Source organism: Equus przewalskii, chromosome 13, assembly GCF_037783145.1.
Source record: "Equus przewalskii isolate Varuska chromosome 13, EquPr2, whole genome shotgun sequence".
Taxonomy (NCBI): Eukaryota; Metazoa; Chordata; class Mammalia; order Perissodactyla; family Equidae; genus Equus; species Equus przewalskii.
Window position 1 is genome coordinate 59,691,205 of NC_091843.1, and position 12,615 is coordinate 59,703,819.

Here is a 12,615-nt window from a genome sequence, read left to right on the forward strand (position 1 = left end):
AAAACAATTTTTCACTAAATCTTCCAATAAGTTTAAGTATCAAAGAAGGTATATTTCATTTAATCCTTAGTTTCACATACTATCTAGCACACTGCTGGATATGTATATCCCAAGGGGATGTGTATCCCAGTTTAAGAAGTATAGATACAGATTAAAATTATACAAACTTCACTTTCAATACTACTTTAAAAGATCTTTGCCTCTATTTCTAACTAGCAGTTTTACTTAAAATCATTACTAACAGCTCCCTGAAGACAGTGGTTTAATGTGCTCCTATAAGAGTAACAAAAAGCTGAGAACCAGCATCAAGAGAAAGCCTGCCAGACTGTAGGAATCAAATTCTCTAACTTTACAAAAGGCCTTTTAAGGGCCAGCCCAGTGGTACAGGGGTTAAGTTCGCATGTTCTGCTTTGGTGGCCCCAGGTTCACCAGTTTGGATCCTGGATGCAGACCTAAACACCACTTATCAAGCCATGCTGTGGCAGGTGTCCCACATATAAAATAGAGGAAGATGGGAGCAGAAGTTAGCTCAGGGCCAATCTCCCTCAGCAAAAAGAGGAGGATTGGTGGCAGATGTTAGCTCAGGGCTAATCTTCCCCAATAAATAAATAAATAAGAGGCCTTTTAATATCCATCCACACAGGGACTACTTTTGGAATTTTGTTCCCTCTACTTGAGCAAAGACAAAACAAAGAAAAGAGTGACTAACTTAACAAGAATGTGAAATAACGCCCAGAAGGGCAATCTCTAGGATTTTTACTATAAACAAACATACTGAATCAAACAATGAGTTAATCAAGGTAATCAAGCTAAAATATATATAACATAAAATAATGTAACTCAACTAGCTAAAATTGCTTATTCTTTTCTTGAAGATTAGCCCTGAGCTAACATCTGCTGCCAAGCCTCCTCTTTCTGCTGAGGAAGACTGGTCCTGAGCTAACATCTGTACCCATCTTCCTCTACTTTATATGTGGGACACCTGCCACATCATGGCTTGACAAGCAGTGTGTAGATCTGCATCCAGGATCTGAACCAGTGAACCCTGGGCCGCCAAAGTGGAACGTGCGAACTTAACCATTGCGCCAACTTCTCCATTTTTTACCTAGAAACTTTTTCCTTATACATGAACTGCTTACATGTGAAACTTCTGCTCTAGAAGTATGCTTACATAGATTTTTAGTTTTAGCTACATACATACTATCCCAAGGTAAAGCAATAAATTAGTTAATTCTTACCTTCTGAATATATGTGCCAAATAATAAGAATGCTGTCAGAATCAACAGAGATAACGTGATCCCCAAAGGGTTGCAAAAGATGGATTTCTGCCTTATGACCTTTAAAAGTGTGTACTACCTATAATGTCAAGATTCAAAAGAATTTCATGATTACTCAGTCATCATGTAATATTATTCATATTAACCAAAAACATGCTAATCCTGAAGACACTCATGTTAAGAAATGGAGTCCAACTTTTGATTATCCAAGTTTACATTAACAAACAGCAAGGAACCAGGCATTTTTCACCTGTTCCTCCAGTCAGTTCAATAACAAGGAAATAAAGCATGGAGTAGGAACACAAAAATGAGACCTCTGAGGTTCAACCTCCCTGAGCTTAAGGACAAGGCAAGCACACAGCTGAGTCTCTCATGCAATGCAATCAGCACAACCACCATGAATCCTAGAAAAGTGGAATTTTCTAGAAGGCTAACCTCTAGAGACTCCATCCCTAGCTGGCTTTCAGGTGAGACGGAGGAGGGAGATATAGTGTATTTCGTCCCTATGCCTTTCTGGTTTGTCAGAGACCCTTATCCTTAGAGTAGCTATGTCCCTTAATAACTACAGCCCTTTCTCCACAGTTTCAGTTCTCACCAGGCTCCAGTAACACTAGTCTTCTCCTTGTCCCTTTAGCCCCTGGGGTAGTAACAGCTTCCCACAGCTGATCGTCTCTGATGCATTTCCACCCCTATTTTATCTCCTCCAGAAAAAACTACAAACTGCAATACTTTGCAAAAAGACAGACATTATTTCTGACTCTGAAAATCCAAACAACTCCCATGAAAGAACTCCACAGGTAAGTTGCCTTCCTCTGCCACAGGCAGTGATGACGCAGGACTTCAGGAACAACCATCAGTCCAAGTCAAACCATGGCAAGTATAGTGACTCTACTACTTAGCTACCCAGGCATCCCCACTGCCACTTTCCTTTCATTCTGGACCACTAGAGCCAGGTCATCTCTCAAGTTAGTTGTCCCAGGACAAACTTAGAAACCAACTGGTAGATCAAGACAAGAAAAGATCCTTCCTTAACAGCGGAGAAAACAAAGACCCTAGCTTTCTCTATATAGGGAACAAGCACTTGGTTCTCAGAAAAGAAGTCATGGCCTAAGTTGTTCATAATGAAAAAGCCAATCCACATAAAGCAGTGTGCAAATATTAATCTCCCAGGAAAGCAGTTTCAAAATACACATAACTAAATCCCGCCCCAACCAAATATATAAGGAGAAAGCGCCACAGCTGGGATCTGTCTGACTGGGCATGAAAATTTTTAAGCTGCTGCCCAAATAATTCTGATGTTCATCCTGGCAAAGAAAACTGAACTAATGTACCAGTTCTAATTAATTTTGAGAATTTCATAAAATCAATTTTCTTTTCCTCCAGAAAACTGAACATACATTTTTAAAAAAGTATGTGTCCAGAATGTCCCAGATGAAGAATGACAACATTAAAGTTCCCTCCACTATCATGGCAATCACTCACTCACTGCAAAAGACAATTTAAGATAGTTTAGTGATACAAACCTCTTTATTACGGGCAAACGCAGAGAAAACATTCCCATAAGCAGCGAAGACTAGCCTCCCATCAGCCGCCATACAGCAGATATCCTGTGGAAGGGAGTTACCTAGGAAAAAAGGAGATATAAAATAAATTAAAAATTTTAAGATCTTGGAATAGATAGAAACCTTAAGTATACATATAACATTTTTCATGGCTATAATTTAAAAATATGTATATGCATATGTGTGTATATGTATACACACAAAAGCTGAAAATCAGAGTATAAAAGTTTTTAAGTGCTATTTTAGACATCTAATAATATCAGACTGAGAATATGAAACTACCTTGACCTTTCCTAAAGGAATGAAAGTCTAATATTTGCAGCCATAAAAATGCTGCTCTTAGGGTTGTGGAATCAATTCCAACTCTTAGCAACCCTATGTACAGCAGAGCACAACCCTGCCCAGTATTTCTGTGCCATTCTCTCACCTTCTGACACTGTATCAGACAATGCTCCACTGCTATTAATAGGGTTCTCATGGCTGATCTTTTTTGAAGTTGAGTGCGCAGGTTCTTCTTCCTACTCTATCTAGTCTGGAGGCTCTGTTGAAACCTGTCCACCATAGGTGACCCTGCTGGTATTTGATTTACACCAGTGGTATACCTTTCAGCATCACAGCAACATGCAGTTGCCACAGTATGACAACTGATAGAAAGGTAGTGTGGTTCCCTGACTAGGAAACCAATCCGGGCTGCGGAAGTGAGAGCGGGAAATCCTAACCACTAGACCGGGCTGGCTATCTAAAAACATAATCCTAAAAAAATGAAAAGCTTTTTGAGCTTATTTGGAAAAAATCCTCACTTAATACACAAAACTCTGGCAGATGGTCATCCAGTCTTCATGTGAACATCCTCAAGAACATCAAGTTCACCAATAACTCCAGGAAAATTTTAAAAGTAAATGAAAACCTAGAACCCTGTCTAACTCAATCCTCTGGAGGAACCTCAAAAAAACTCCATGACATTCTGCATGCTGTCCCTTAAAATTAACAATACGGCTTCCACTCCTCAGTCTTCTCCAAGGTCAACAAGCTATCACCTCTAGCCATTTCTCATGTGCTATGAGTTCTTGACTCCTCTCTCACTTTCATGGTCACCCTGGCCTTTTCTTTCTATTTCCTGTTTTGGCGGCAGGAGGGTTAGAAGATAGAAGACGGTTTTAAAGTGTTTTTCATGCTGCATATTTCATTTTGGGATTTCATTTCCAAAATACTATTTTTATAGGTTTATCATTCACTTTTGTATTCAACTTAGATTATAGTGCCCTTCTTCTGCCTTCTATAATCTTTTAAAAAATGTAAGTTTACCAAACACATACATTGGATTTCTTATAGTTCTCCTCTGCTTTTCTTACAAAGATGACATTTGATGGTGAAACTACAATCTCTTAGCCCTGGCAAGGCCTTTATTCTATTATACTGTTTTCAAATGAATAAATAAATAAATAAATATTCCTGCCATTGGAAAAAAATATCAAAATGTGGGAAAAGGAAAACTCTTCCTTACAGTAGAAGGAATAGTGGAATCAGAAAATCACTATTTGTTAATAACTGACTCAGGCAAGAAGCATCACTACATGATAAAAGCAGTGAGTGAAACTCTGAAGAGTGACAGCATATTTACACAGTCTCAATGTATTTCACCACGAGATCCTTCTTCATTACAAAGGGTAAAACTTTAAAATGGAGCCTCCTGACAGATGTCACCTTAACCAAATGATCAAAGTTATCACTGCCAGGGACAAGACTAACCAACAGCAAGTACTTCCCGATATGCTTCACTGAGAATTCAGCATCATTTCTTTGCTATTCCTGCCATAGTACATAACCTGAACCTAACCATGAGGAAACATCAGAAAAAGTCAAACTGAATGACATGCTAAAAAAGAAAGAGCTTGTACACTTCAAAAATGTCAATGTTGTAAAATACAAAGAAAGTCTGACAAACTATTCCAGATTAAAGAAGACTAAAGAGATATGACAACTGAATGCAACACATGATCCTGTCCTGGACTTTTTTTTTCTATGTAAGTTTATCAGAAAAAAATACACTGAATTCCTTATATGTTCTATAAATCTTAAATTTATGTCAAAATTTTAAAAAATTTAAAAAGCCACTAAACATGCATAAATTCAAGATAAAGTCTACACTTACTTACTGCCACCAGACTAAGTTTCTGAACCTGTTTAAAAAAAGAAAAAATGGTTAAATAAATTTTCATTAACAAAAACAATTATAAAAACCTAACACTTGAAAATTAAGAATTAAGTTACAACCTCATACATAAATGCACCATACTTTCCTTCCTAAAAAAGATACTTACTGACCCTAATCTTCCTTATTAGGAAAGGTTATATTTTCAACTATTTCACCAGGAGCAGTGATGGAAGGGACAGGGAAACGTTTTCTATAATGGGTCATATGGTAAATATCTTAGGGCTTGCAGGCTATGTGGTCTTTGCCGCAACTAACCAACTGCTAATGTGCCACGAAAGCAGCCACATACAATACATAAACAAATATGTGTGCCTGTTTCAGTAAACTCTTTTTATGGAACAGAAATCTGACTTTTGTATAACTTTCAGGTGGCATGAAATATTCTTCTGATTTTTTTCCCAACCTTTTAAAAATGTCAAAGCTGCCCACTGCAGAAGCACAGAGCTCAGAAGGTCATAACTAGGAATTCAAACCCCAGAGATGCAAGAGTGCCAGGACTGAAAGGGCCCTTGGAGATCAATTAAATATCCTATATTTCTTCAATGGGAGTAGCCATAGCTCCATCCCATGCCAAAATTTTATTATACTGTATCCTGTTAGTGTGCAAATTTTACTTGGAGGTTGTTATATCAGAATAAACAAAACACACATGAAAAATAAATAAAAATGTCAAAACCATTCATAAGTCGTAGTTTACACAAAAACAAATGGTGGGCAGGATTAGCTTGCAGGTCGTGGTTTGCTGAGCCCAATCTGTGGTTACTAATGCAGCTATGTGACCTTGAGAAAGTTACTCAGCCTCCCTGTGCTTCAAATTCTTCATCTGCAAAATAAGAATTAAAATAGGTACCTACTTTATGGGATTATTATAAGGATCCAATAAGTAAAATTTGTGTAACACAGTTAGAATTAAGCCAGTCATATACGAAATGCTCAATAAATATTAGCTGCTATCACCACCACCATCACCTATCCACAACTTTTCTACTGTCCTCTACAGAAAAAGCTAATCTGTAGGAAGTCTGACTGGGCACAGTAATATAGTCATGGCCATCAGATAGAGCACCTGCAGCTCAAACTAGAGGCTTGAGTTCATTACTGCCTTTTTTTACTCCCAGGTTATTTTCAGTTTCAGAAGTCATAGCTCACTACATTGGCTTGTCTAAGCAGTGCACAGAGCCCTCAGGTAATAAGCATTCACATGCTATGATGTTATAAGAGTAAATTTAAAAATGCATCACCAGTGTTAGAACTACAGGAGACCTTAAATACCATCTTTATTGGTGATGGCCCAGTGGCACAGCGGTTAAGCATGCACATTCTGCTTGGGTGGCCAGGGGTTCGCCAGTTCGGATCCCTGGTGCGGACACAGCACCAGTGGCAAGCCATGCTGTGGTAGGCATCCCACATATAAAGTGGAGGAAAATGGGCATGGATGTTAGCTCAGGGCCAGTCTTCCTCAGCGAAAAAAGGAGGATTGGCAGCAGATGTTAGCTCAGGGCTAATCTTCCTCAAAAAAAAAAAAAAAAAAAAAAAAACCTTTATTATGACAAAATTTCAATGGAAAGATAAGTAAATTGGGAAATTTTTATAAAATTTACAAATTGTTCTCTCCTAATCATAGAGTTTCTTTGGAAGCAGAGCACACGGAAAATGTGTGTATGTAACACAGTGCCAGGAAAAACCGTGCCAAAAATAAGATTTCAACAGCTCTTTAAGTAAGAAAATTAAAAAAGTCAAGTCACACTTCAGGAAGGAAACTTTTCCCAGCAAAACAAAAAGTTAGGGAGCAGGGAACAAGTGTGCAGAATGGTAACAATATGTAACCCCGCGTGATTAGTTGTGTCATTCTAACCCACCCTTTCTCCATTACCAACTCAGGCTGTGAGAAACCCAATTGGTCTCTACCTTGGGGATGGCAACTAACTTTCCACTTCCACTAACTCAACTGGCTCCCAACAACCAGCTCGTCTTGCTAATAATTCATTTGATTTTCACAATCCTTCAAGGAACATAACTTTACGGTTTCCAGAGAAAGAGCTTAATTAACACCAACTATTATCGTTTTCCTCATCAAGAAAAGGTCCCTGCTTTCAGAGAGCATACATACATTTGGAGAAAACAAAAGAAACAAGTGAACAGCAACAAAAGACTATTCCAATGATTGATGAGATACTAAAGGAGAACAACTATCACTAATAAGCAGGAAAGGCTTGGGCAAGTGACTTAATCTTTCTGAGATTCAGTTTCCTAGTTTATATAAGGGTGCTATGGAATACATATCTTACAAAGAAATTGCTGCAAGGCTTAGAGTAAGCGGCACCGTGCCAGACCCTCAACGTTGCGTAGAAAACAGAGGCTCAGGAGACGTTTAAGGAAATTAGATGGCTTTCAAATGCGGACAGTCCCCTAAATCATAATTAATCTCACTCTCTCCAGTTTTCCCGATGTGTTTTAGTCTGAATTTCTAACCCAGCTTGTGTCATGAAGCGCACAATAAAATGACCTGCATGTCTTTCTCAGTAAGAAGGCGGGAGCTAGGGAATTGCCTTAATCACATTTACATCTTCAAGAGAACTTCAATAAACATCTACTGAACAAATATATTGCCATAGACTGAAGCGTTCTCTGGTACTTTCCCCTAGCCAGCCTGCCTCCGAAACTCTCCCCAAGTGGATTGCAAGGGCTAAGTCAGCACGTGGATGTGATGCGTGGTAAAAGGGGACAGGAGGCAGTGAAGGAAGAAAAGGGGAGAAGTAGTCCTTAGCAGGCGGGGAGGAGAGCGGGACCGCCGCCAGGCAGACCTGGGGGCCGGAGAAACTGGGTGGTTCCCGGGAAGCGGGAAAGGAAGAAGTCACTCACATCATAGGTGTGGAAGCTCTTGCCCACGCAGGTCGTCACGTAGAATCGGCGCTTCAGCGCGTTGAACCGCACCACGTGTGGGACGTCGTTGCTGAAAAGCCCCAGGGCCCGGAACCCTGCGAACAGCGCGCTGGCCGTCCGGGATCCTGCGCCCCCCTCCATCGCTGCCGCGGTCCGGGCTCCTCTGGGCGCCAGTCCTGACCGAAACGCGGGCAGCTGGCCCCTCCGCGCGTCTCGCGGCGCAATCCTTGCCCCGGGCTGCAGATTCACAAGCGCTTCCGGTGCCCGCGGCCAATCGCGGCGGCGGAGACCGTTTTCGGTGCAACTGAAAAAGAGCTCCGTCCGGAGCCCGCAGTCGGGGCGCGACTTCGGTTCTGCGAGTCACATTCTCCAGCGCCGTGACAATGCTTCTCAACTCTGCTGGGGCTGAAAGAGGCTCGAGTTCCTGTTCAGGGGGACCTTGGGGGAGGGGAACGACGACGGACTCGCGACGCCCGAGAGCGTGGAGGGGAGACCAAAGTTTTAACCCAGGTGGAGTCAGGTTAAACACGTGGTTATAAAAACGTGTAAAACCATGAGACTACCGAGAAAATTTGAACACTAGTTGGATATTTGATATTAAGAAATTATTGTTAATCTTGTATTGTGATTATGTTTTTAAAGATCCTTATCTTTTGAAGATGCATATTGACGTTTACGAATGAAATCATATATCTGGGGATTTGCTTTTAAAATAATTAGGGATGAGAGGTAAGGTTTAAATGAAACAAGATTATAATTTTTGAATCTGGGGAATGGTTATGTGAGAATTTGATGCTATCCTTATGCTTCCATATAAAATAGAAATTTTCCATATGAAAAATATTTTTATTGGCTTTTTTTTACTGAGTTTTACTGTAACAAAAGATTGGAATATTAACATTATTAGTGTTTTACCTCTGAGTAGTGGAAATACGTACAAATGATTTTAATTACTAGATAGACATTTTTCAGAGTTTTCTAAGTTGTGTATCATGCAGATGTTATTTTTATAATCAGAAACAGACTTCTACGTCTATTGGTAGTTTGGGGAGAAGATTGAAAAAGTTTCCTGATCAGCACTTTACAGTTCACAAAGCCTTTGACACCCATTATCTTAATCTAATCCTCAGATTAAAGCTACTAGGTGTTTAGAGCAAAAATTATATTAGTGTTTTACAAATGAGGAAACTAGTTCATTGGGGTTAAGTGATTTGTACAAAGTTCCAAGATTATTTAGTGCCAAAATCCAGACTATCACAAGGTTTACAAAAGGAGGAGAAGGGTAGATCAGTGAAGGACAGCTGGAGGATGGGAGAAATATGCATTCAGTGATGGGATTTTCCAGACCAACACTGGGCCACGAGATGGGTATGGATTCACCTTAGATAAGGAACCTGAGGTTCCCAGAGATTACCTAACCTGTCCAGGGTCACTTAATTAGCAATTTGAATTTAGGCCTGACAATCAGATTTATGTTCTTTGACCTACATCTGGACAGTGAGACAAAAGTTTAAAAATTAGAAGTGTCATGGAAAATCTAGTAGTATGGAAGCAGTTGATATGCATGTTAGCTGTTGGGCCGTGATTTTTTAAAGGGAGGGTGTTATGAGCTGATTGTGAGTTTTCCAATTTTAACAGTCGGCCAGAGTTCATTTCTTCCCATCAGTCGCCTCCCTGAGTTACTTGCTATTCAGCTGCCAGCAAAATGTATGAATGTATGGTAGGAGAAAAGGAACTAGCTATTACTCTTTTTACTTAGAGATGCCCCCAAGTACTCTAGTGTCAAGTTAGAATAAAAGAAGAGGTAGCTGTAGTAGATCATTGACAACTGATCATTTCCAATTTGGTTCAATGCATTGGGGCTTCACAATATTTTAAGGTAACTAACATATATAGCTATGTCATGTTTCCATTTCTGACTTTTTTAAAAAAGGTTAAATGTGACTGTTTCTGAGTAGTTTATGTAATAAGTATCATTTGTCTTTTGTTACTGACTCCATGTATTGTGATCACTAGCCTCCAAGAGGACCCTCAATGATTCTTACCTCCTGGTATTCATGCCTGTCACACTGAACAGCGTTGGCCTGTGTAACCAGACTAGGTCATAAAATACATTTAAGATTTTTACTTGCTCCCTCTTGGGTCATTTGTTTTGCAGGAAGTCAACTGCCATGTTGGGAGAAGTCAACTGCTATGTTGGGAGGATACTCAAGCTATCCTGTGGAATGTTTTGCATTTCAAGGAACCTCCTGCCAACCACCAGCACTACCTGGCTAGACATGTGAGTAAACCACCTTGAAAGTAGACCCTCTGCCCCAGTCAAGCCTTCAGATGACTGCAACCTTGCTGACATCTTGACTGCAACCTCATGAAAGACTCTGAGCCAGAACCACCTATTAAGCCACTTCTCAATTCCTGAGTCTCACCTGTGTAACATAATGAATGTTTATTGCTGTTTTAGGCCACTAAGTTTTGGGGTAATTTGTTGTACATTAATACATAACCAATATATTTTTGTTTATCTTGCATATCAAATTTAGAAATACTTATACTTCATTTCATTATGTTGACAGAAGCACGTCAGAAACCCAAGGAAGTTTCAAGATCTTTCTTGTCCAACCCCTTATTTCATAGATGAGTGAACTACTATGGACCACAACTGTGAAATTAGGTGGTGGAAGAGCAGGTACTACATATCAGTTCTCCTTATTCTCAAGCCAAGACTCTTTTCACCTTGGGGAGTTCATTCTGGCTGCCCCATTTTCCCACTGGTGGTGGAAGATGTATGAGAATGTCTGTCACTGGTTCAGTAGTACCACTGAAATACACATTGCACTGAAATATTGTTAACCAGCGTAGAAATTAGAGATTAGCCAAATAAGTCAGATCTATCTTTTCCATATATAAGCTTGTACATGTCACTAAAATGTTGTAATGGCAATTCCAGTCTGGAGTTTGGAGACTAAAGGAAATGTCTCTTTTGAGAACTTTCTCTTTTTGAGAAATGTCATTTAAATGTTGCAGCATAGAGAAACCTCTTTGGCAGCAAACCATTTATTTCAACTCTTTTCATGTAAATCCTCTTTTTTATGTGTTAAACATTACTTTCTTCTTTCAAAGTATAGTCATGTGCCCCATAACGTTTCAGTCAACAAGGCTCTGCATATGTGACTACGATAGTGGTCCCATAAGGTTATAATGGAGCTGAAAAGTTTTCATCCCCTGGTGGCAGTTTAGCCATTTTTAATGTCATAGCACAACGCATTATTCATGTGTTTGTGGTGATGCTGGTGTAAAAGAACCTACTGCACTGCCAGTCATATAAAAGTATAGCACTTACACTTGTGTACAGTGCATAATACTTGATAATGATAATAAACAACTATGTTACTGATTTATGTATTTACTACACTATACTTTTTATTGTTATTTAGAGTGTCCTCTTTCTATTTGTATAAAAAAAGTTAACTATGAAACAGTATGCTGTGCTACATCAGCAGCAGCCTCGTATATCTCATGTTTACCGCTTCTCTTGATTGCATCATTTTCTCTTGTGCTTGATTTAATCCTGGGTTGTTTTGTTTATCATGGCACCTAAGTTTACAAAATACACTGTTAAGGTTGCCAGGAAGAGGCCATGTGAAGTGATTGACCTGGAAATGAAATTTAAGGTGATTAAGGACAATGAAGGTGGAAAATCAGTGATGGTTGTTGCTCACCAGTCAGGCATGTCCCATTCCACCATAGCTACGATCCTAAAGAATAAGAACAAAGTGATGGAAGCTTTTAAAGGATCTGCCTCACTGAAGGCAATGAAACTAACAAAAATTCAAGAAGGGCCTACATCAGATCTGGAGAAACTTGTAATGACCTGGATTGAAGACCAGACACAGAAGGGTATTCCTCTCAGTACCATAACAATCATGGCCAAATCAAAAATTTTGTTTGTGATGGTGCAAGAAAAGACTGGACCCTACTGTGATATTGAATTTACTGCTAGCTCTGCTGGTTTAAGCAGTTCAAGAATCATTATCATTCATAATGTGAAAGGGAATGGTGAGTCTGCAGATGCTGATGTGAAGACAGGTGAAGAACATTTGGAAAGTCTAGATAAGCTGATTGTGGAGAAAAATTACTTGCCAGAGCAAATATTCAATATGGATAAAATCTCCCTATTCTGGAAATGGATGCCTGGAAGGACTTTCATCCATAAGGAAGCCACGTCAATACCAGATGTCAGGGCTTTGTTTGGGGGGTGAAGATTAGCTCTGAGCTAAAATCTGCTGCCAATCCTCCTCTTTTTGCTGAGGAAGATTGGCCCTGAGCTAACATCCATGCCCATCTTCCTCCACTTTATATGTGGGACGCCTGCCACAGCATGGCTTGCCAAGCGGTGCCGTGTCCGCACCTGGGATCTGAACTGACGCACCCCAGGCCCCCAAAGCGGAACGTGCGAACTTAACTGCTGTGCCACCAGGTCGGCCCCGATTTCAAGGCTTTTAAAGATCAGACCTTCCTGCCACTAAAGAACTCAAGGTAGCAAAAAAATCAAAAAAAAACAAAAAAACCAAAAAACGGAAAGAATGAATGAAAGAAATCAACCTGTGAATTACCATAAAAGTTTTTACCTTGCATTAGATCTCCATAATGGAATTATCTAGAGGGCAGGTGTTGGCAC

At 39.8% G+C, this 12,615-nt stretch overlaps 2 protein-coding genes and 1 long non-coding RNA gene across 3 annotated transcripts in view; 2 read left to right on the forward strand and 1 right to left on the reverse strand.

The window, feature by feature from the left end:
- The window catches only part of WDR36 (WD repeat domain 36), a 38,728-nt gene extending 30,369 nt beyond the window's left edge, over positions 1-8,359 (reverse strand). Inside the window, exons 1-4 of the mRNA XM_008538625.2 lie at positions 7,917-8,359; positions 4,992-5,019; positions 2,801-2,901; positions 1,239-1,356 (exon numbers count right to left, since the gene is read on the reverse strand). Of these exons, the coding sequence (XP_008536847.2) occupies positions 1,239-1,356; positions 2,801-2,901; positions 4,992-5,019; positions 7,917-8,078 (409 nt within the window). The 5' untranslated portion in view covers positions 8,079-8,359. The remainder of the gene's footprint in view (positions 1-1,238; positions 1,357-2,800; positions 2,902-4,991; positions 5,020-7,916) is intronic.
- On the forward strand, positions 8,295-11,413 carry LOC103563309 (uncharacterized). Its single transcript, XR_011525208.1, has 4 exons — positions 8,295-8,447; positions 8,580-8,666; positions 10,096-10,218; positions 10,511-11,413. It is a non-coding gene; the product is annotated as an uncharacterized lncRNA (long non-coding RNA).
- A 111-nt stretch (positions 11,414-11,524) lies between these two features.
- LOC139073291 (tigger transposable element-derived protein 1-like) lies at positions 11,525-12,196 on the forward strand. Its single transcript, XM_070570000.1, has one exon. The coding sequence runs from the start codon at positions 11,525-11,527 to the stop codon at positions 12,194-12,196; it is 672 nt and encodes a 223-aa protein (XP_070426101.1).
- The last annotated feature ends 419 nt before the right edge of the window (positions 12,197-12,615 follow it).

Bases quoted from the DNA above. Each gene is read 5' to 3' on its own strand.
- LOC139073291 (XM_070570000.1), top strand. From the start codon at position 11,525: ATGGCACCTAAGTTTACAAAATACACTGTTAAGGTTGCCAGGAAGAGG.